This window comes from Pararge aegeria, chromosome Z (genome assembly GCF_905163445.1).
Source record: "Pararge aegeria chromosome Z, ilParAegt1.1, whole genome shotgun sequence".
In the NCBI taxonomy this organism is placed as follows: Eukaryota; Metazoa; Arthropoda; class Insecta; order Lepidoptera; family Nymphalidae; genus Pararge; species Pararge aegeria.
This window is the reverse complement of record NC_053208.1, coordinates 26,921,380-26,946,250: the sequence shown is the minus strand read 5'-3', so window position 1 is coordinate 26,946,250 and position 24,871 is coordinate 26,921,380. Positions and strand designations below refer to the sequence as shown.

The 24,871-nt window shown below is 41.1% G+C and overlaps 1 protein-coding gene across 7 annotated transcripts in view; it reads right to left on the bottom strand.

Annotated features, from left to right (window-relative positions):
• Positions 1-4,700: 4,700 nt before the first annotated feature.
• Positions 4,701-24,871, bottom strand: part of LOC120636692 (hepatic leukemia factor) — a 203,752-nt gene continuing 183,581 nt past the window's right edge. For 2 of the 7 annotated variants that reach the window (XM_039908270.1, XM_039908264.1), the window contains 6 exons: positions 16,057-16,184; positions 15,430-15,637; positions 14,813-14,916; positions 9,410-9,604; positions 8,975-9,094; positions 4,701-6,102 (listed from right to left, as the gene is read on the bottom strand). In XM_039908270.1, the coding sequence (XP_039764204.1) occupies positions 9,008-9,094; positions 9,410-9,604; positions 14,813-14,916; positions 15,430-15,637; positions 16,057-16,184 (722 nt within the window). In that variant the 3' untranslated portion in view covers positions 4,701-6,102; positions 8,975-9,007. Of the gene's footprint in view, positions 6,103-8,974; positions 9,095-9,409; positions 9,605-14,803; positions 14,917-15,429; positions 15,638-16,056; positions 16,185-24,871 lie in introns of all 7 variants that reach the window. The other 5 variants (XM_039908266.1, XM_039908267.1, XM_039908265.1 and 2 more) reach the window with 5 other exon arrangements.

The following is a 24,871-nucleotide window of genomic DNA, read 5'->3' as shown; positions in this document are numbered from 1 at the left end:
GCGCAAACAGATGGCTCTCAAGTCCAAGTTGTACTCTGAAGCGCAACCAGTGGTTAAAGGGGTACTCAAAGGTACTTATTTTCGTATCACGCTCCAGACAACCAAAAGTAGTGCTAGTGCTTCTTTTTGTATGCCATATGATTTACAGATGTAATCAGCTAATGAGCTGGACAGTGCAGGTACATAAATGAACTGTGATCGTAAGCGTATTAATCGGCAGCCTCTCAATATTGTAAGTTTAAGATTTCCTCATACCTAAATATATAATGCTGCACATTAAACAAGTAGGTGAGTAGGTCGGTACTTGGCTCTAATTTTGTTATATTTTATTTCAACTACAAGTTAGCCTTCGACTGCAATCTCAAGATGGTAGTGCGCTAAGCTATTAGGTAATCTGGCTGTTATATTAACCCATCTTTATTCGGTTTCTAAACGACATCGTACCGGAACGCTAAATAGCGTCGACGTCTTTGTCGGTATGGTGGTAGCTATCCACGACCGAAGCTTTTTGCCAGCCATATTAATTAATAGAACTCTTCTTACTGGCCCGTAATTGAGAATCACAAACCTCCATAGTCCAATGTTCCAGAAAAGCTGAAGATCGAAATAGGTGGAGGCGCATCGCGGGGGCTGCTGTAGCCCGTAGCAAAGAAAATGTACCATCGTCACCACGACCACTCTGTCAAGAGTTGAACGACTAAGGAGGAGGAATTGAGAATAATTATTAAAAATCTTGTATTTAAGCGCCTGCCTGAATTTATTAACAATGACCAAGATAATTTTAATTTGCGGCATTGCTAATGAATTCAGAGAGGCGCTTAAATAAAAGATTTTTTAATAATTACTCTATTAACCTTTTGGTTAAGCTTATACATAGGGCGCACTACGCGTATCTAGACCTGGCCAATTATATAAAAAACTAGCGGATGCCCAAGGTATTATTTATCTGCATTTGATTTCAAATTTATTGTAGAACCTTTTTTGTCGCGTTTTCGCCAGACTTCATCATCATCATGATATTTATTTTGATGAGAATGCATCTAATACTAAACAGAGTACTTATCCCATTTTAATTTATGTCACTCATTCGCTTATTTGCCTATTATGGCTTCCACATAACGATATATGCTGTCGCAGATTTTCGTTTCGAACTGTTTTAGAATAATAAGACTATCGTACATATACATAAAAGAATCGTACAGTTTAACAATCTTCAGAATTTTTCGATCTTGTAAGAGAGCGGAGCTGCCTGCTTCAAAGCAGCTTTATCGTTAAGAAATTCATCAATCGTGTAGTGGCCGCGAGTTAGTACACATAATATTTTTAACTTATGCATACTTTGGCCCTTTACCTAACAATTTGTTGTTTTGATAAAATTTAGTTTTGTCAAAAAAATCGAAAAGCATATTATGGGAACTTTCGAGCATTAATTTACAGTGTTGTGTTCCAACCATTCATACAGATATTTAGCTTTATGCTAATTATTTATAAGCTGGTATATCTAAATAGTTGTTCCTACACCATCAGTGTTTCATACATTCACTGATTTTATAAATTCTTTTTGCACTAAAAAGGTTGTATTACCAGCTTAGCTTTGCCTACATTGTTGTAGATTTGATGAAGATGAGTTATTGAGTTGAAGGTCATACAGGTATTCGCAGTGTGCCGACCTCGGACCTGACGATGATGTGGAGGTCACGTTTGTTGATATTTCAAAAGCCATCCATGCCTCGAGCATCTACCACAGTGTCTCGACCGTGGATTTTGAAACTCCTTACAAAATACCTATATCCAGCAGAGGACTTCAATCGGTTGAAATGATGAGAGTGACGAGGAATTAAAAAATGTTTGGCGTTAATTAGCAACCGAAGTAGTTATTTTATCTGTGATCAATCTTAATAATATCTCAAGAAATCAAATGAGCTTTAAGACTCGACTTTTTGACGTGACAACGTCTTATAAATTGGTTTGCCGGGTGACACTTCAAGAAACTGCGTTACGCTCCGCTCACGTTATGCGCTTACAATGAGAGCGAGTGAGAGGCACGCGTCCCTTCCACTCGGGCATGGTTAGCCCGCCTAAGAGCGAGAGAGACAGACATAAAATGTGAAAGGCACGCGTCCCTTTGTAGTAAACGCTGTTTCATTGTACGCAAATGTATTGCAAGTTATTGTATGTATATTTGTATATAAATACGTATGTATGTGTAAAGGTAAAAATAAAATTTTGTTAATATGAAATTCAGTGCGAGATTCTTTGTATAAATTAATGTTTTAAATATAATTCTTTGTATAAATAAATGTTTTAAATTGTTACTATTATTTCATCCTTCTTCCTACTATACGAATGAATATTCACATTAAAATTATTTTACCACTCAAAGTCGTTGTCACGTAAAACTTTCGCCCGTATACCGACTTTACAGGCAACCAATTTTTTTTTGTTTCTAGCGTTGGTTATTTTTTTATTTTTCTTATTTTATTTTTTTGTGAACATTACTTAACCGCTAATGAATGAAACGATGATCGCTGTAAAAGTATGAAACTGCGTAACAGTGATCACGCCCACCTCCAAAACATAAAATTTACCACTGTACAAATATATTAATTAAAATAAAATAACATAACAAAAAACAATCAAATCTCAATCATAAGGGATACATGCAACATGCTAATCTTCATTTCGAGTGTTTGTAAGCGCGTGTGTGTGTGTGTGTGTGTGTGTGTGTGCGCGCGTGCGTTTTTGTGAGTAAATCTTTCAATTGAATTCATTTCAAAATATTCAAAAGTTTTTCCGTCTCTTCATAAGATAGAAGCCACTTTAAACATTTTAACTTACAGGAGTGTCTAAAGGGTAGATATTAATTTCTTTGTTCAATCTGGTGTACAGTAAGCAACTCAAAAACGGGTAATGGCGTCTTCCGATCGCAGTGCGGTTTGCCTCCACCCTACATAACATATATGATTTACGCTTCGAATTTATTTATCGCCATCAACTCACTCCTATGTCATATTTTACATGTAACGTACGCATCAAAAGTGCCATCTATGTGCCTATTTGAATAAAGAAATATTTGACTTTGACTTCGTGTTTGCTAAGTTAGGGGATGTTTACGAAGAATTAAAGATAGGACAAATAGCTGTCTGTCTGTCACTGTTATCACTCCAGTGATTATAGGCAGCTCAGTAGTAGGAAAATATAAAGGTTTTATGCACATAACCTTAAGTACCTTTGGGCTCTTTCCGTCTCGGTCACCCGACCTTCACCATTCGAGCCCCCTCCGGTTTTAATGACAATTATATTTGCAAGTGTGAACCAATTGAACGCTGTCTCAGCACCAAGTACTTAGGTGTAACAATTGATGGTTCTATGACCTGGAGGCAATATATTGACTCTATTGTTCCTCGGCTCAGGAAACTTATCTTTGTGCTTCGGCAACTGAGGAACGTGGTTGATTTCAACTGCTTAAAATCGATTTACGACTCTAGCAAAATCGATCCTTACATACTGCATTACCGGTTGGGGTTGCCGTTCGGGGAAATCTCTAGTGCTTTGGATGGGGAAGAAGAAACACATGAAACGAGTTTTGTTATAGATACATTTAAAGTAAGCAGAATTAGTTGAAGCCATTTCAAGATCAATTTTAAAGAAGATTCGGAGAAATATGGTCTTCTTTCCAGTTTTTATTTTCGTGTATAAGAATCATCTGCATAAGTAATTATTTTACATTTGGTAGTGGAAGCATACATAGCTCGTTTATATAAATAAGGAAAAGGGTAGGGCCGAGTACACTACCCTGAGGAAAACCATAATCAATGAGTCTCATCACTCTGAAAGTAATCGATCTGAACACACTGAGTACGTTCAGTCAAATAGCAGCAAAGATTAAGAAGATAATGTATGATAGGGATAAGAACACGCGCACCAGCGCGTGTTCTTATCCCTGTTACCGTTTTATGATAGAAGCAGTAATGCCATCCAAACCCTCGGCACATTTATCTTTAAGCATGCGAGTTGCTTCATCTATTTCCCCGAATTCCACTTCGGGTAAGGCCATTGCGTTACTCCCACCACGGCTGGGAGGGATTAATGGCGGAAGCAGATCCTGAGCTGGTGGAGTAATATTTACTGCAAGACTTTTACCCACACTGGAGTAAAAGTTGTTCAGTTGTTTTTTGATTAAGTTCCAGGTTTTTCCTGGATTATTTCTGACCTTCTGAAACGCACCCTATTCATCATTGCGGTAACGAATGAAGACAGCTTTGAGAATTATAATATCGTGTTGTTTTTTGCATTATCTCTACGACGTATGCATCTCAGAAGACCAGGAGTAATCCAGGGTTTAATTATTCGTTTTTTCACACGTTCATATACACGTTGTATATTATCAGCATATTGTGAAGTTTCAAATTAAAATTCAAGTGTGAGATTTTCTGCCTACGTTAACCTATTTGATTGCGTGATAGTTGCTAGTTTAACTACGATTTATATTTATTAATATTATGGAGGGAAGAGCGCCATCTAGTGATGCGGTACATGTAGTAACGTAGGTAGTACAGAACATCTCACGCTTGGCACTCTGGTCCCGGGTGTAGGCGCACTGTCGGCACGCCACGCGGAGTCCGGCGGCCGGGCTGCAGTGCGCAGCAGACGCCGTGTGGAAGAGGAAGGGGGCAATGAAAACTCATGTTTGTGCAAGGTACTTTTTACCACGATTTATTACATAAAACAGCGATCGAGGAAATGTATCAGCGGTTTAGTGAACGAGCCACCCTCCGGGCCCCGCCGGGGCGAGGGCCCGGCGTCCGTCGACCGGGCGTCCGGCGTGCGGGCGTCCGGCGTCCGAGCGCCCGGTCCGGTCGCCCGCGAAATAAATAAACATAAATACAACAATAATTAACGTTTATTTCAATCCATAGAACCATATAAATTAACTCTTTTAAATACTACATACATCAATATGGTTTTATGCGGTCCCAGGGCTGCGACGCAATAAATAAGGAGGCGGCAGCTCCGGTGCTTACGGCCTACTACGGTAATGTTACACATTTATACACCCATTGTTACAATGTCTGCAGAAACAATTTTATTTATTTATGTAAACTGTATAAGTACCACATACATGATATTTTGCATAATTTAATGTATACCATTTAACAAACAAGGTGGAATATCAAATGCCGATTAACAATAAGTTCATTACATAATATAAGAGTTATACCATTTGATATGAAACAGTGCATTTTAAAAGTTCACCCGTCACACCTTTATAGTATCCTTCACATGTAAACCTTTATAGAAAAAACATTTTATTGTTCTCGCTTTGTATTCATAAAATACTTTAAAATGCAACAACTCCTTAGTCTTTAATCATTAATTTATTTCAATTCAATAAACATTCAATTGACTCATTTATCAACGACAAACACCTACAAAAATATATTATAACATTAGCACGAGTCAAAGAGAGTACGAGGAAGTCAGGTCGATGCAGACAGAGCGTGGGGGGCGCGCCGACCGGCCGGGCGCGGCGCGCCGGAACCAAATATATAAACTTTCAAAACGTTAACAACTACAGCCATAACAAAAATATACTAAAAACGACTACGCTACGAACTACCAACTACTTAAACTATTCACTAAGTCAATTTGAAACGAAACTAGTGTCCGCTCACTACGGAGACGACGCGCGTCTCGCGGCCTACGAAGCGAGCTCGCGGACGGAGCCCCGGCCCGGCGGACGAGCCCCGGCCCGGCGCCGCGGCGTCCTCCAGCATAACGACTTCGCGTGATTGGTCCGTACGTCGTTGACTAACCCTGTAAGTGTCGAACCGAGTCCGAAGAAGGAATTAGAGACGACGATAGATCCGTGTCGAGCCGAGCTTTGGCAAACATTCACCTTAACCTAGGAGAACTAACTCATGGGAACGGCGCGCCGCCGCGGGCGTGGCGGCGCGGAAACGAGCGGCGGGGAGCGGGAGTTACACAATACGTTAACAGTAAGATTAGTCAGTAGAGTACATCGAAACCGAACATTTGAAAAGCGTTACAAGGAGACGGCGGAGCTGCGACCGAGGCCCGCGTGCTCCGCGCATGCGCCACCTGCAACAGACACACCAGTTACCGCGGAGGGAAGAAGAGGACGCAACCGGGGCACGGAATATGATCCAATGATTTTAAAGCTTGGAACCTTGGAAAGAAATGTAGGTGTAAATAGTTATCAGGCAACATTATGTCATTATAATTCGACACAAAACCAAAAGACAAGCCTTTATTTTATATAGTCTAGATGAAGTCCTCTCGGAACATACTCTACAACGGATGACTTTGATTTTAGACTTCATTTTTAAATTGTTATTTCCCATTTTTATACGAGTACAATGCTTCATTAAGCTGATTCGTAATACTCGGTGCCATGCATAATTTCTTCTAAAAGTGAAATACATAAACAGGTTAAACGCAGAACAATATTTTATTCGGTTGGTAAGTATCAACCAAATTTAGCGGTAAATTTCTAAACTTTTTCCGAAGTTGTAAAACATAGAGCAGTGCTCTTATATAATCAAATAAGATGATAGATTATTTATAACCCTATACATCAACTTATTCCTTCATGTATTTGGATACAACATTTCTTTTAATTTCATATGGAGGGCTATCAAAGAAAGAGGCTGATCTCTTACTGGGCTGCAGCTTTTATTTAAAACTAGCGGTTGCTTGTGGCTTCTTCCACATACAATTTGTAATACGTAACATTTTACAATTCACTTAAATTTGATTTATTTTTTACTTATTCTCTGCTAATTATAATCCTCTAACATTAAACACACAGGACTTTCATACAATCGTCAATCTCCCTTTAAGGGGTGGGTAAGAGTTCCCACGATATTGAGCATTGTATTATATTATCGTACCGAAATTCAAAGTTGCAAGATGAATCTGCATGATGCCAAGTGGCCGATTAAATTTTGAATCTTCTGCATAAGCTACGCAGCGTATGAATGCGGTCTAAGGTACTAAAACCCTTGTGGAAACCGACAAGTTCCGGAGGCTGAAGTTGTGGAATACATGTTATTATCTGTCTGCCTGATGAATACCCTTGATGATAAAACTATTTGCATAAGTATAAATGCTGCCATACTAATGCAACCCACTTTTGTTTCTAACTATCATATTTACTACTTTTTTGGAACTTTAATCATTATTTTTATGTTTCGTCAATAGGTTTCTCAGCGCACGCCACTATTGCAATTATCTTAAGAAACCACTTTTTTTCGAAATAAATTATAGCCTATGTTATTTTGTGATAGTTAGGCTTTTTTGTGGCGAAGAAATGGTTAAAATCAGTTCAGGATTTTCGGAGCCTATTCAAATTCAAATGCAAAAAGATTTTATTCATGTCGATCTAGCACAGGCACTTATGAAGGCTTTATTAGGAACTACTTGCTTTAACTTTAAATGCCCACCACAATATTAGCCGGGTTCTCTTTTGTCCATCTCTCAGTCAAATTAAAATTTAGCTATGAAGTGAGAGCAATTGATACTTTATACCAGGCTTTTTTATCATTTATTAAATCCTTAACATTATAATGGTATTTTTCTATAAGCTTATGTTTTATACAAACTTTGAACTTATATATATAGACTTCTCAAAGATTTTATCCGGAAACTTGTTATAAAATAACATATAATTTCCTTTAAACGAATTACTAATTTTATGTAGCCTAGTAAACTGGCCCACAAGTTTGTTTTTACGTCTTATATTTAAATTGTTATAAACATAAATAAAAGTTGCATCATTTTCATCATTGGTCATTTTACTTCTTTCTTCTTCTTTGGGCCCATTTTATACTTTGCACGAAATGCCCTCTTTTGCAGTACAAAAATATAATCAATATCAGCAGCATTGCCCGGTATGCGGTATAAACAAACATAAATATCTTTGAGGTACATTATTTTTGTGAGTGCGACAGGCTATATATTAATCTATCTAAATGAAACTATCTTTTCGTGGTATTCGGATATGCAAAACTTTTGAGTTTGTTTGGTTAAACGCGCTAATGTCAGGAACTGCTGGTTCCACTTTGGTTTTTTTTTTGTATTGGAAGTCTATTTATCGGCTCAGGGCCATATAACATAATGCTACGAAAAAATGGCAAGCACAATCACGAGAAATCAAAGAGAAATTTTGCAAAACCTGGAAAAAGTATTCTTTTTGAGAGATTTCGATGCGTGCGATGCGTAAAAATATACGGTAGTATGTAGTAAGTATGACGGAATTGTTTCTTTTTAAAGTTCTCAAAAACGTCGTCGCGTCGTTTTATATTTAAGCCATCATACCAAGTTTCGAGGCTATAGCTTGAAAAATGAGTGACTCTCATTATTTTAAATTATTCACTACAGTTTTTTGCAGAGGCTGAAACTGGAGAATCAAAATTTACAAATGGAGCTAACATATGAGACTCTAACGTTAGTTTGTGGGAAAACCTTTTTAAAACCGGTTTAAAAAAAAATACAATTTCGGAGGCAAGGACAAATCATTAGATAGATAGCGATTTTGAAAATTGAAATTTCTAACGGGCAGCGGTTCAGTTTTAGTATTGGTCGAATAGTTATTAACAAAATAACTATTTATACGTTTATTTCCAAGGTGCGGTGAGTCGACTCGTACTTGTCAGATTTTTCATAAAATGAAGGTGTTGCCTCGACCACATTTGTAAAGCACTTGTGAACAAGTGGCAAGCAGCCCTAGCGGACGCTCTGGCAGTTCGTTGTCTTTGAGTCGACCAGCAGTTTGCTGATATGGAACGATGAAACTTTACAGCTAATAGCTTGGACTTTGGCAGTGCTGGTAGGTCACAAAAACCGCGAGAGTTCAAACTCCCGTGTGGAAAATAGGAATTTGGAGGAAGATTAAGTTTTTCAAAATGTGCCATAATAATGATGACAGATTACGCAGTGGAACGAAGCTTACAAATCGTGCGGCAAGTTTGTGCTCCGGCGGCGCCTACACTTCGGCGTACTTGGACAGCTTGTCGCGGAGGATGTGGTTCTCCTTCTTCAGCAGCTCCACCTCCTGGCGCAGCCCCATGTTCTGCAACAGCGGACGTTTCGTGTTAACAACAGCCACATCAATGGTTACGCGCAATTGCGGGTTTCATGTTACGTATTTTGGAACAGACACTAACATTTACAATGCACATTACAGTCACCATACATAGTAGTCTAGAGGTTTCATTAAGGTATTGGAGTGAGCTTGAGCGCAGCGAGCACTCAGCAGCCTCCGCTGCACTTCAACTAACATTGGCACTCGTCGAGAAGCGCTGTTATTTCTCTACTCAATTGAATTATTGGTCGACGAGTGGCCGAGAACGAGAAAATATGTAATGCAAAGGGGGCGTAAACTCACCTCTTTCTCGAGGTATCCGGCTCGGAGTGCGATTTGGTTCTCCTTCATGCGACGCGCGTCTCTCGACCGCTTGGCAGCCATGTTGTTCTTCCGTCGGCGGGCCCAGTACTTGTCGTCTTTCAAGTCATCCGGGACGAACTGCGACCACGTCGGTATGGGGTTAGCACGCCGCTCCACAGACTCAAGCAAAACCACCTCAGCCGGTAACACAACGTCATATGCAACGGTGTCTCGCCCCAAACTCGATGGCATCAGCTCTCGCTCGCACACGCGACACGGAACAAAACTACTATCATCGGCGCGCGTTCTGATGCGTGCGCGTGCGCGCATGAGGCGCGCCGGCGCGTGCGCTGTGCGCGAGTGCCGAGTGCTGAGCTACCATGAAGGTTGGGGCGGTGATGATCATGAGCATCGCGGGGTTCGAATGAGAATACGTCACGGCGAAGTGAGACCGTAGCCGGAATGCGATTTCTAAACATTTTAATAGATACTATTTCGATTTAAAATACCGTCGGCAGTTTCGTAATTGTATGTGCACATAATTAAAACTTTTCGAATATCAATAGAGTTCATATTTAATAGCATCCATATTATTTGTACCGCTCCTGGCGGACTCAAGTTTTTATTCTCATTCGAACACCCTATGATGAAATTTAAAGAAAACATAAACCCATTAAAATGTAGGCAATGAGGGGCTACACAACCATCGCTTAAAGCAATATCACTGAACAGTTTTATATGACGATCGATATATCGGCGACGATTATAATTTCGAAACATGAACGTTAATGACATCAAAATAACAGCAGTAAGCGATGGCAGTAAGTCCCATGTAAAGGCAGTTCAGTTAGTTAGGTTCTCTTGACACGTCATCGCAACCACGCACGTACCTTACTGAAAAATTCAGTTCTTATTATTTTCTTCGCGGCATCATCCGGGATACGTTTCAGAATTTTAAAAAACAAATGAGTAGATCTCAATTGGTCTTGCTTAGCGCACTTAGTTCATCGTACGCACGTAATCGAGAAAACACGTTATTATTTGCCTGTCTTCTACCGTTCTATGAAATGGAAGCCATAAAATTCATTGGCATTATATCTATGATTTTAAAGTTCTCTAGTTATGGGTTCCACTTCAGGCTTTTCATTGTATTACATTTTGAATTTGGTGTCGAAATGAATAGGTGTCCTGAGACAGGTGTTGCGAAAGAGTTTGCAGTGCTATTAGGTATCGGCCTCTCCCATGCAGCTTTCTCATCATTCTGGTCGGATTATTAGCTCTCAGTATTATTTATCTATTGTACTTAGTTGTTTCATACAAACTGTCAAAAAGACGATTGAGTTCGTTTTTGTTTGGTGTAATTCGTCATTACACATAAGAATAACTTCCCTCGCAGTCTCACGCACGTGTGGGAGAGGCCTAATATCACTTAGTCGCTACAAGAGGGAAAAGTGGCTTCTCCAATGCTTAAATTAATAGAATTTTATCAAAAATGGAAAAGAGATCTAAATCATTGCTGTTAAGTTAGTTGTGGTGCTCAGAGAATCACTTTTCCCCGTCGGATCAGTTAAAGTAAAGTGAAGAACGGAAATGTAAAGCGTGGCGCCCGCACCGCCGCCGACGCGCGGCGTGGCCACGCGCCCCGCACCGACCACTGCGCACTGCGCAGCGCGAGTGCTGCGCAGTGCGATCAAAGCTCCTGCTGTTAGCTGCTGGACTAAAATCACGATGTTATAACGACATACCATTTAGTACTTAGCATTTAGATACACTAAAGTGTCTCCCAAAATATAGTTGAACGATCATGCTCTTTAACAATTATTTACATACTCGTACTTATTGCCCAAAGTGCATTATGTCGTATGCAGGCGCTTTCACAAGTAGACATTTTATAGTAATCTATGCGCCAGTAACAAAAAAACAATAACAAAATAAAAAGTACATTATTTGTGGTCCATGAACTCTCTCTTCCGCGAATGTGTTATTTTTTTATACTTTAAAATTGAATTCGAATTACAGTAATACGAATAGTAATACTCGTCTTAGCACAATAAAGTTAGAAAAGTCTTTCTGATAAACTATTATTTTTCCAAAATAGCAGTTTTAGAGGTATTTTAAACCTAACTTTTGTATTAAGTATTTCAGTAATGTTGCAGACGATCCATCATAAAATTCATTTTTGTGTCATAAGTCACTATACACAATAATGAGTTGTGTATTGGTACTAACAAAACATTGATAAACTCATAAGATCGTAATTTTATGCCAACTTGAAGTTGCTCAGCAGAACAGGTTCATACCTAGGGAGCTGGGTGGGGCTTAAATCATTAGCGTCTATTGACTGTGTTTTGCAATAAAACAATTCCTCTAATTCTAAAAACCATTGGGTCCAAAATGTATATAAATTATACTGACGCCCTTAATATACCTTTTCTGTCCTACTTAGTGCTAACACTATTTTTACTGTTAAGATTTTGGTATTTTTTTGGTAAGTTGACTGGTGGCCAAAAGGTATTTCATTTATTGGTGTATTTACCAGATACAAAAAACAGGTCAATAAAAATATTGTTAAAAGAACTGCTAGCCGACAGCTCCCTAGCTATGCGTCGCCTTGTTCAGCATCTATTGGCTCATGCGGTGCCGCGACCCCGCGCCCTCATATTCCTTGCGGGCTCCGTCAGTCTTATAGAAACATGAACTGGGCCCTGATTTCCAAAGGCTTTGGATATTGTGTTATGGAAACTTTTTTGTACGACTCACAATTCCTCACCTCACAAATCGGGATTACAGGTTTGTTAAAATAATAATTCGAATCAGGGCCCTAAATAGACTGACGGAGTTTCAACAAACTCAGAAACGTCATTTTAGTCGAGAAAATAAACTAAACCTGACGTCACTGAAGGGTCGACATCTCTCGCGTCAATCGGTCGTCAGTACAGATTCATGCGACCGCTAACACGAGATCGGTCGGTTAATGCCGTTGTCTTGGTAAACTCAATTATGAAATGTTCGGAGATGAAGATCGGAACTCCTTGACAGACTCGATCTGAATTAATTTAATACAACAAGCCGATTTTGTTTTATCAAATATTTACTGTAATACTAATCGTTTTTGTATTTCAAGTGGGCAATTGGACGTCAAAGCAGACAGTTGTCAGTTAAGGAGTTCCGAGTTATCTAGTTCATAAAATACAACAAAGACTAACTATTTACAATATTAGAAAGTTTAGTAATACATTGTATAAGCATTAGCAAAGCATTTGTCATTCTGTGTGTAAACAAGTTGTTTGACTCTGATTGGTTGTGTTCGAATGGACCCCGAACCCACTAAACTCTTAATTTGTACCTGCATGGTCGGCCATGCTTACCACTAGACCAAGGACGCATTTCAGATATTGCTCTTGGAATTGTGCTCTTGGCAAAATAAGAGATTGAATTTATAGTATTGCCGGACAGCCATTTTTGCTAGCTGTATTACAGTAGAAATGAGAACGAAAGCACGCACGAATTTTTACATTTTGCACATTCTGAGATTTCATAGATACGAGTAGGTACTCTCTATCCACTAAAGCAAGAATCAAGAAGTAATCAGCAAGAATTGTTACAGAATTATATCCATTTTAAAAACCCAACGGCGTGATAGTTGAGTTCATACTACTGTATACCATGTGTCACTTCAAGCATTAAGTAGAACTATATACTAGACATTTCAATATTTTCAAAGATGAATGCAACGTGTAGTATATCTGCAGTGTGGCAACATCTTTGCCGGTGTGTGTGTGTGTGTGTGTGTGTGTGTGTGTGTGTGTTAGTGTGTGTGAGCGTCTGTCTGTCACTGGTGTTAGGCGGAAGGTCACATTGGCGGCTTTTGATTTCAGTTAGGTCGCACCCGGCCCCCGCAGCCCTCCCGCAGCCCCACGAACAGTTAGCAATCCACAAATTCTATCTCCCCAGCTGCCCGCAATGTTACTACCTTTGTTCCTTTATGTCTGTATGTAGGTATGTAAAAATGATTTTCATACGAATATGAGCGTTATTGAGCCCGCAACGTCGTACGCTTAACATTATTGATGTTAAACATTTTCCGGAGGAATTTTGAAAAATCACCATATTCAAAAGTATGAAATATATAGACTAGGGCATGGTTGCAATATAATGGTGATAACGCAGCCTAAGAAGTGCGCGTGCCCAGACCATACCGATTCACTAAATCCCATGAGGCGGAGTAAACGGAAACTTGATGGACATTCTAGATTATTGTGCAACGCGTATTAGAAGCGAGGGAACTCGTACGGCTCAATAGGATGTTAACTACGTAATGGAGCAGAAAAAAATTGAGGGAAGAACAAGATAAAATAGTACTTGAGCACACTATCCGAAATAAATTGTCGTTTATAGACAGGCAACCTTTCGGCGGACGATTTATTGATATCTAGACCCCTAGCTTTTAGCTCTCGGTGATCCGTATAGATGCACCTCGGAAAGTTGGACAAAGGGGAATGGACATTAAGCACTTTTACTTTTGGCAGTGAACAAGCACGCTTAACGTGTGCTACCAAAGGCTCTTTCTGAATGACAGTTGCACCATCGCCGGGACCAGCGTGTAACGAAAAGATTACGATGCTTTGCACCAGATTTTTTATGTGCATAAATAAAAGTGTAGAGGAGTGCACTACTGATCCCTGAGGGACACCACCGCTTTTTTATTTGATCTGATGCGGACTCACCCAGGACAACTAAAAATGGTCGCCAAGTAAGTATCCCCTAACTAGGAAGCTTTCTTAAAAGGATGGTCATGCCAGACTCGGTCGAAAGCCGAAATACATAGGGAGAAGTGGCGAGCGCTTCTCTATTGTTATCGATGGCTTCATTCATGATATGGTTGGTATACACTTTAGGATCCTCCACGAATCTGTTTCGTAGAAAACCGTACTTTTAGTCTAGCTATGACTATGGGTCTGAATGACTACTTTGTTTCGGGATTCGAGAAGTTTAGGACATAAACGTCTCAGGGCAGAAGACAATTCAGGAGTTAAGACCAAAAGGCACAGGCAGCCATCATCATCACGACAACCCATTACCGGCCCACTACACGGTACTGGTCTCCTCCCACAGTGAGAAGTTCGGATTGGTGGACTAGGCACAGGTAGGACTAGGTACTTTTGTTGAGTACTATAGTTATGTAAACAACCTTTGAACCGAAAATGTAAATAATCTCTCCCTATCTATATTCTAGCCCAAACAATTTAAAAATTTGGTTGCTACTGCCCAAGGGCCGGGCTGGGCGTCGAAGAGGGTCTGCGAGGAAGCCGGAGGTGGCCAGTGTGACCGCCGCACCGCGCGCCCCGCGTAGGCCGTGTGCAGCATGCCGCTAGGAATGATCAGCGCACTAACTTCATTTACCTGTTTCCGGGACTTCTTGATCATGGGCTGCGGCTTCAGCTCCTCGTCGGAGAAGGCGCGCGTCCGCGGGTCGAAGTCGCGGCCCGACGACGCCATCGAGAACGCTGCAACGAGACACGCGCCGGTCAGCAGCCGGCCAGGGTGCGGGCTCGGCCAGAGCGCGCATGGAGCTAGCTCAGAGCCGTTGTTGGTAGGCACGGGCTTGGAGCACTCCGAAACCCGACTTTCGACCGTCTTCTAGACAGCGTTGTTTGAAGTCTAAACCTCAGCGCTTTTTAAATTTGTATGCTTACAAATTTTAAGAATAGCACTTTTTTTTAATTTTTTTTTTCAGGTATTTCAGTAGATTAAGTAAATCTAAGTCTCAAAAGATATAATGATTTGAAACTCAAATAATATAAAAATATTTCAATCAATTAGGTGCTGGGACATGTGAGTAGGCATCATAACATTTTGTTCACTCCTCGGTAGCTCAGGACATCGTATGGATAGAGCTGTTAATGCATAAAGAAGATATTTTGTCCCAGGATCGATTTCCGCGACGGCGGTATGAGTGATTTGCGCAACTTTAGTACTTATTGTTGAACCGGAAGATGGTAATTGTGACTGGTACTCACTGGAGTCGGCGGGCGACAACGGCGGGTTGATGGTGTCGGGGCTCATGCAGTCGGAGGGCGAGGGCGAGCGCTCGCGCTTGGTGACGGGCGCCTGTAGGCCCAGCGCCAGGCCGGCGCCGGCGCCGAAGGCCGAGCCTCCCAAGTGCGCGCCTCCCAGTGCCTCGCCGGGCATGCCATTCTCCGACAGGAACTCGTCTAGGTCCACGTACTGAAACAAGAGGCAGGCGTCACGGCGGCGCGGCGGGCGGCGCTCGGCCAGCGCTCCGGCATCGCAACAGTCGCATCTGCTATGTACACAAGTCGCCAATTCGCAAGCGTCGGGACGCGGCCGGCCAGAGACCGCGCTATCGTACAGTGCTACACATTCGTCGTAAAATATGCGTCAGACATCTTAAATAGTACAAACAAAGCCCAGAGCAAGCGGGATGAAAGGTTGGGGAGCGAAAAGCGATTCGATTACCGAGTGCGATCGACGGAGCCTCTAATGCTCTTCTTGCGTGATAGATCGTCTACTAGAGCTGGTGTTCCTTCTCAACGGCAATGGCCAGTGCCACTGACTCTAGCGTCCGACGTGAAGCGCGATCACGCAGTAGGTAATCGAGTGCGCCTGCCGACTTATTGATGTACCTTGAGATCGGGGTCATAGGGCAGCGTCTTGTCCCACAGGTTGGGGCCGAGGAAGGCGGCCTGCGCCTCCCACAGCTCGCTGTCGTCCTTCTTGTCCTCGAGCGCATCCTTGTTGTTCACCGACTTGCCTGCAACAAGGATCAGCCGTCACTGCCACCGTGCCACTGCGCCGCGCGCTTCCCCCACGCTCGCTCAAGCATCGCAGTGCGAAATAGCTGCGAGAGGAAGCTGCGGAGCGGAGTCCGAGACACATTGCTTTATTCCCGCTCTCCGCATTGAGCCCGTACCGCCTAATAAGATACCGTCGCCATGGGCCCTACAATACCGTAACCTCTAAGTGTGGCTGGCTATGATCTGTACGAAGGTCGTCTTAGCACCGATGATAGCCGGGCGTTGGTTCAAAAATTAAATTCGTATGGCAGAGGTTTCAAATGGCTACGGTGGTGGGTATCAAATCAAAAAATTGTCGCGAAACCGAGCACAAAGGGACACAGTAACTGAAGCGGGAGAGGACTAGAAAGAGTATGCAAATTGTCGGGCTCCTACACAGACTGGCAATCGCGGAAGTGAGAGCCCTGCTCAGCAACGTGTCAACGCTTTTGGTTAGATATAACATGTGGCAGCGCTGCCGAAACACTCAACTGTAAAGACATGAGGCGTTTCTGTTCGCGTATGACTTTAAGTTGCCCGACAATTGTGTGTGTGCGTGTTTGCATACACTAATTCTAAATGACCAAATACTAATACTAGTACAGATTTTGTTAACTTCTAGAAGACTACGCGCGAGATCCGCATCCACGTCGCTACACGCAAAGCTACGTGTGCATTCTTGTGGGTTTTTTAATAAACACAAAATGACAAAAAGCATTCGCAAAGCATTCAATAAATGATGTGGTATTCAAATAAGGTATCGCCACTTAATAACTATAAATTATAAAATTGTACACTAAATCAGGATAGTTTAGAGCAAAATAAATATCGCACCAGCAAATTTAAAATTATTATTTATAAAAGTAACATCTGTTATCAATATGAAGAGATATAATATCGATATTTAATAGATGTGAAGAAGTTACAATAAGAATGATAAATTATAGTCCAAATATAAAAGTTGTTAAATAAAAGTAATTGTTATAAGCTCGATATGCCTATTACATACAGATTGGCATTTTAATATATATATTCACTTAAAATGTCATTTACATAACTGAATACGTCCTGGGAATTCCATATTTTTTGAAAATTTTAATCAAGTGAAGCTCAAATGTCCGTATTTTATTTTTTCTGTATGTCCGGCTGTCTATTCGCGCATCAGCTACTGAACAAGTTTACAGCTTTTATTCCGGATTAACGTATATATAGAACTTTTGTGTTAGAAAGAATGTATCATCAGTTTAGATCTGCCCGAACTTCGTGAAGATGTGGTGACTACTGTGGGAGGCGGAGGACCGAACTCCTCAGCAGCTGACACTTATAGTTCACGTTACTTTATACATATATATGCCACTTTCTTTGTCTGGTACAAGTTGCCTTTGACACAAATCTTACCTGATGGTAAGAGATTATACAGTCTAAGATGGTAGCGGCCTAACCTATAATAGGCGTATAGCAGTTGTATCGGAACCTTACCCTTATAAAATCGGTTTCACAGCGGCGTCGTACCAGAACGCTCTTGTGGGCACGTTTTTATCGGTAGGATGGTCACTAGTCGCAGCCGAAGCCTCCCTCCAGACCAGGCCGGTGAAAATGCAGAAATTACAAATTCTCAAATTGCGCCTGCCGGGCTTCGAACCCGGCACCTCCCACTTGTAACCCACAACCAATATACCCATCACTATTCGTTGTTAGTGATGGAAGCTGAGACCGACCTTCATCCCGTCTCATATTCGCCTTCACGTCTCCATAGTTGCCAACCATCTATTTATTAACTTCAGGGAACGGTGCTTACCCAGCGCATTTACCCTATTTTTTGTTAATGATATAAAACGTAGCAAGTTCTAGCGACTGACAATGTTGATTTCAAATGTGTGTCTTTGTGTTATTATCTATCTTCGGCGTCGCGTCGCTCGCATCCCGGAAATAGACATTGCATAATTTTAATCCTGGCCACTACTAGTATTGTTGTTACATTTGACTCTATGAGGCAGTTGAATAAGGTAACCAAGTAGGTAGTCGGACTTTTAATTGAAGAGAGAATGTAAAGGAGTCACTCGATTAATTGGATATTGGCAGTAGGTTGTTCACGAGGTGAGAAGTACGCACGAGCGGGTGCATTAGCCAGTCCCCGGCGAACCGTATGAGAAGTGGCGACGGCTTTCCCGCGCTGCCGTATCTGCATATTGGCTTGATGTGTAATCAGGCAAGCGCGAAGCCGTGGAGTAAGCGCATTAAAGGCTTTGGCAGCGCGTCATCAACGCGCCAGCGACAGCAAACAGCGGCCGCGCAAACGGCACTGCCGGTCGGGCGGGCGAGAGACTCATTCGCCGCACTCGTCAAATTATTACAATTAATGACATTTGCTTTACAACGTAACACATTTTTATTGGAGCTGAAACAGTTTTATAACAGTAGAACAGTATAGTATGTGCGATTTTGAATTGTTTTCGAATATTTGTTTACCGTACAGGTACAGGGGTGCTACTGCGGCTTGGTCTTGTGGTAAGGATGTTCGATATCGGATTACGAAGACTTGGGTATGATTCCCGAATAGGGCAATACGTTTCTGTGTCTGGGTTTTAGGCCCCGCAGTGGCACCGCTCGCCAGCAGCGCTCGGAGCGCACACCGTAACGAATAGGAAAGCGTAGCACACGTAACGAGCGGCTTACTTCCCGCTTCCTACGTTACCTGTACCGGCGCGCCGCGCGTGTCGCTGTTACCGACTGTTCTCATACTTGTAATATTACGAGACTGTTTCTTGCGCGAGCCGATCCAGTCTTTTTAATTAATACATGTACTCACTTAATAACATTTCTGTATTGGTTGTTTTCTACGCGCTTATAAATGTATTAATGCATTTGCACAGTCGTTGGCTACGACTGCGCGTAGCACCGAACTTGTTAACATTTCATTAACATTAATCTGATAACCACCAAAATATCGTAACAATATAAATACTAGGTCAGATCTATGTTATAAAATGTTTAGTGTTTTATTGCCTACTATTTTGTCGCTCTACTGAAAAAAAAAGACTAGCTAGTAATTAGTTACCACCCTACTAACGATTTAGCGGTCCGGTACTGCTCCGCATGGAAACCAGTTAGAAATATGGGTTTAATATAACTGAGAAGTCCCAGACTGGTTAGGTCGCAATCTGCTTAAAATGCATAATCATTTACCACCATTTGAGAGAGCAGTCAAAGGCTAACTTGTAGTAGAGTCTAAAAAATAGAGCAAGTCAAAAATAGGGTACAATTGGGTGACTTATCGTTGCATAGCTATTTCTGCCAGACAAACAGTGGTGTAGAGGAACATAGCCGCAGTAGTCTGCAACTATAGTTAGTAGTAAGATTGCTGCATCATAAAAAGCGCATTGTGAAATGTAATAATTTAATATTTTTCCGCTACTCGTTCCGAAATTATAGACCAATAATGAGTGTCGATGCCCTCATTCGCAGAGCTCGATGGCGCGAAGTCAGCGAACTATCTTACTCAGTCGTAGGATAATAGAAGGAAGTTGCGCCAGTGCTGCGAAGCTGCGGGGCCTTCCGGGGCACTCGCTAGACAACTCTCACTTTCGCGGAGAAAGCCGCAGCTGACGTCAGCGAGCACTATGCGACGACGAGCCCGCGAGCTCCGACGACGACGCTCGTAGTTGAGAAGCCGGTGCTCCATTTGTATGTATGAAAATTGCCTATAGGCCTATACTGTATGAAGCACAAACTGCTCCTTTTTAATAAAAGTGGCGTAAAGTGCATAGCTTTGTGTATGAATCACGAAACAATGTCTTTACATTACATTGTTTCGTGATTCATGAGTATAATTTAAGATACGCGACTTTCGTAGTTTTGGTATGAGGCGGAGTTTTGGTATGAGGCACCTTATTACCTTTGGTATTGTAAATATACCACTACTTATTACTTACCTTTGGTATTGTAAATATAGTCAATATTTACAATACCTAAGGCTATTTGTGTGTTGCTACAATATAACGACTGATAATTAGGTCGACACTAACCAAGTGAAAAGTCCGTTATGAGCTACGATTCAAGGTGCGGACCATTCATCACAAGCAATTTTTGAGTGAATCAGAGGCGCCTCCTTGAGCGCGCGGTCGGGTAAGGCCGAGGCAATTCGGCTGTCGTCGACTTTCGCTAGTGACCGCCGAAAGTGAGAGCGGCTCGTAAACCGCACTTTTGGAGCCGCACAGCTTTCTCCTGAAGTCCGTGGCCGAATACCAGAATATCACATGCGTTGCACAGTGATAGTTCTCGGTCCACCATTCTGCTACGTCAGCAGACAGCGCGCGACGGGACTCCTCCCGTGCCCCACGTTGTCTCTACGGACGTGCCCAAGCCCCATACACACAGAAGTGATCTCAAGTATGAACGCAGCCTGCCACGGGAGGCCACTAACGGGGCATTCGATCTCAGACACTGCTATGAACTCCATTTGAAATGCATAATTAGGGTCAGCTGAAATGGTATTTATATCCAGCATTCACGATGGAGGAGAATATGGAGTAACGTTTCCATGTCAGACCAGACGGACAGGCCGCGACTTTTTTTTAAGTAACGGAATAGACGACAGTTGCAAACAGGAGAGCTGTCAACCATTCCTAAGATATATTACATTTTGAAATTTTTCACCTTCGTCCGCGTACTTTTTCTGATAAGTATCCCGTACAAACTCTTCCGTACAATCCTTTTTTAAATTGGTATTTCCTTTATATTTAGATAAAACAAATTTTCACCCCCTATCCCCTCTGTGGTTGGTATTTTAATAAAACTCACTTATTGTTGGAGCCCAAACGTGAATATTGAAGCGGAGATTAGCGATGCCATTATAAAAAGCTAATACACTAAATTAAAGTTAAATTAATCATTTAAGAAAAAATCGCTTATTTGATGCATAAGAGATATGAACTAATATGACTCTTGATTATAGGTACCGTGGCCGGAAGTAGAGGTATTGGTCGCAGGTAAGAAGGGCCAGCTAAGGAAAATCACAGCACGGGCCGTAGTCGCGATCGCTCAGTGTGAATATATATGATGGCGCCTCGCGGAACAGACGATTGTAGACAGTATTTTGAGGTAACAAGTATAATAACAAATACGTAATATATTAGAAGTAAGTACTAAGGCAGTATCACATTTTCTAGTACTTTTTACTATTGAAGATACATTTCATGTGTTTCCTATGCAAACATTTTATTTTAATACTAATAAATAAAAATTGTGATAAGATTTTTTTACCTACAACATTTATTTTCGGCCCGCTATAAATTTTGGTTATATAATAAATTTTAACAAATTTTAATGATATCATAGAAGCAACAAAGATATTTATATCACAAGCTAAAGTCATAACACTTTAGCAAGGTACCTTAGGGAATAGCAATTACCTACATGTAATCGCGATTCTCAAAGGTATCGCATATTCAATCGAGCTGGCAAATCGGAATGCCGTGCGGGTATAGTTGGAAAGCTGCGCTTGCGCAATCTTACTTCCTACTCGGAAAATATAGGTAAGGAGTGCCGAGTGACAGAAATGGAGGGAGAATATTGGTGGGGGAAGCGGGAAGTGGCCAATGCTATTACGTAAGAGAGAAAGCGGTGTTTTCCGGCGTTCATTTTCGTTAACGTGTGAATCAAAGCGAAAGTATGAAAGTGGAAGATGGCGCTCTCGGCTGCTTGCTCGTGCGGAATTTATATTTTTTGCTCTTCAAAATGTTATTATGCATCAAAATGTTTTGAGTGTGAAATAAAATATCCAATATTTTTTTTTTGGATAAAATACTACTATTTACATTTTGATAATATTCGATCTCTTTAACTCTGAGCTAAATTAAGTAATTAATAATCAAATTTATCAAAATTATAATAGAAGTGTGACGTTAGTACAGCCATCCTCATCAAAAGTATAAAGAAGAAAGGATTAACCCATTCATTGCATATTTAAGATAGTCTGTATCAAATCCAAACATAAACTCAAAATATTTTTTAGCTAAGTGGAGCGTTCAGATTCATTATTCATACAAGCTATTTTGAGTTTCCAAGCTCCCTAGTCGGTAGGTACGCGGCCCCGCATCTGAACCCTGCCCCACTGTCTTCTCGACATGCTTAACGAGTAGTAGGTATATTCGGTTTTCTTAACTATGCATATAATGAGTAAAACAACGTTGGTGTATCGAGTACATGCTTGCGTTTTGTTTATGATGGCGTGTAATATTGGACGAGCAGCGACTGCCCGCCGTGTTGGTAAACATTGCGAGAGGAGGGCAGTGACGTCGGCGTGACGTCACCTGCCGCGTGTGTGACACTCTCGGAGGAATGAATACGATAGAGAGAAGGGATACCTGGCAACTACTCGAGTTATTACAGAGGGCGAACCTACATGTTTGTAATTATTAATTTAACAGTGGAATTACTAATAGTAGTAGGTTTAGCAAGCTACTAACATGTAGAGCAACTTAAATAGATATCAATTTTTATTCAAACACTTCAAACACCCGGGTCCAGCGCAGGAGCAAAGGTTATGTGACAATATATGAACGATTTTAATCAAATGAATCAAAAATTAACAAAGAAACTCCTCGATCCCCCTACGTTACGTTAAAACAAAGGTCCGCGATTCATTAGTCTATAATGTTCCACTGCTGGGCATAGCCAATTCTGACGACCATCTTCAGATATATAATATGAAATTGACCATTTCGGATGAATCCCTTTCAAACAAAAAGAGAATTAAGAAAATGCTATTTATTAGAGTTATGCCCGATAATAGGTACATAAAAACATCCGAACTGATATAGATAAGAAGAATATTAGGAATGTTAAACTAGATAAAAAGCCCTAACAATTAGCGTAGCTACTAAAAGTAGTGCCAGAAACTAGAACAGGTCACGCAATAACAGGCATATGAGTCTACGACCAGTTGGATTTCAGTCCGCTCTCCAAACAACTGAGCAACGATACTGTCGCATTGGGCTTGAAATGTAAACATATTAATTACATTCGATTGTCAACAGCAGCATAGACGAGAGTGTCCCACCGACATGTTGTACATAATACATATTGCATAATTCATTCTCAGCACATGTCGTAAAACAAGGGATCCCCTCGACTTCGTACGCGTACAGCTTCTACATGGACATTTTTCCCCACCTATTTATTAGGTCCTTCGTGTTCTATACCTTGCTGATTTTTTTTGCTGAGCGTTCTTTGTAGTTTCGGCTCGTATCGTATCGTAACGTGATTCTAACATTCGAGAATTGGGCTACCAAATGGCAGAAAGATTTCTCAAACGCTACTGATAGTTCCAAGGATTAAAGCGCTCGAACAAAGATGAAGCATTTGAGCTTGATTATTAGTGTAGATAAATAGCTGTTAATGTCTGATCAGCATCCGAGGGAGACGATCAACACGATCAGATCATATCTTTTAGTACCTATTTAGTCCGTTTTCATTTGCACTTTACAGAACATCATAAAACAGGATTCTTGTATATTTCTGCTCGACATGGCAAGTCTTAAATTATAAAAGCACAATCCTTTTATTTCGTTATAAAATTGTGTTTGCCGCTCATTGCTGATGTTTGCATGCGAATACCCCCATATTTTAAGGGTCAAGATTTTAGGTATTTTTGGTAATCAATAATTATAAACAAAGTTAGAAATTGTTTATATGTATGTTTGAGCGTGCTCATCCCAAGATCCACCAGAACGATTAAAACTCGAAAGTGGTTGAATTTCTTGTGTCAAGCGAATGTTGCAGTGAACTATTGACATCGCGCAAAACTTAACCGATGTTATCACCTATTGTTGCACGGAGCGGTGCAGATTTCAAAACCTTATTCTGATGCAAATTTGTCGACAGCTCTGGTTTAAAACACTGGGGTGAGTGACCTATTCCAGAGTTCTAATTTTATCTCTCCTCCGTGTCTCAGACACTAATAATAATAATATTTATTTTCAAGAAACATTGTAAAACAATAGTTTACCAACAAATCGGGCAGTCAAAACAACCGTAGCTCCCGGACATTAACAATAACAGTCGATATCGCTGATCGTTACCTTTGCTTGTTCTTCAGCTACGGCTGGTTGTCTCAGCGGAAACAATGCGCACTCGTCCCCGTTCAGTAGAACAGCGGACAACGGAAGCTCGTCAACGGAACTGAAGCTTCAGTGCGTTCTATCTTACACCGGGAAACTGATAATCGGATATCGGAAATTCTGCATGGGTGGAATCGCGAGTAAATATAGAAACAGTTACAACACTACACTGCATTCTATTGAAATAGGTGTAAAACTTTTTTGTGAAACGAATATAAACGTTACTGAGTGTTGTTTAACAGCTTAAACGCACGGTCCTATTCCGCCTCATGTCCGTGACTAGTGTTGATTCTTCTACATAGGTGTGACGCCGTGTGATCACGTCAATTGTAAACACGCGAATTATTCAAGTGACGAAGATGTGTACTTGAAACAACATCATTGAAGCCGGCTGTCGTTCAAGGGGTAACTATCATCGCTTAAAGCAGAACAGATGAATACAATGGAGCAAATTAGTTAGACGGTGCAATCAGACCGCGTTATCGCTGCATAGCGATCGCTCGCAGGCGATTAAATGCACACGAGGTAACGAGTAACCTAAAGAG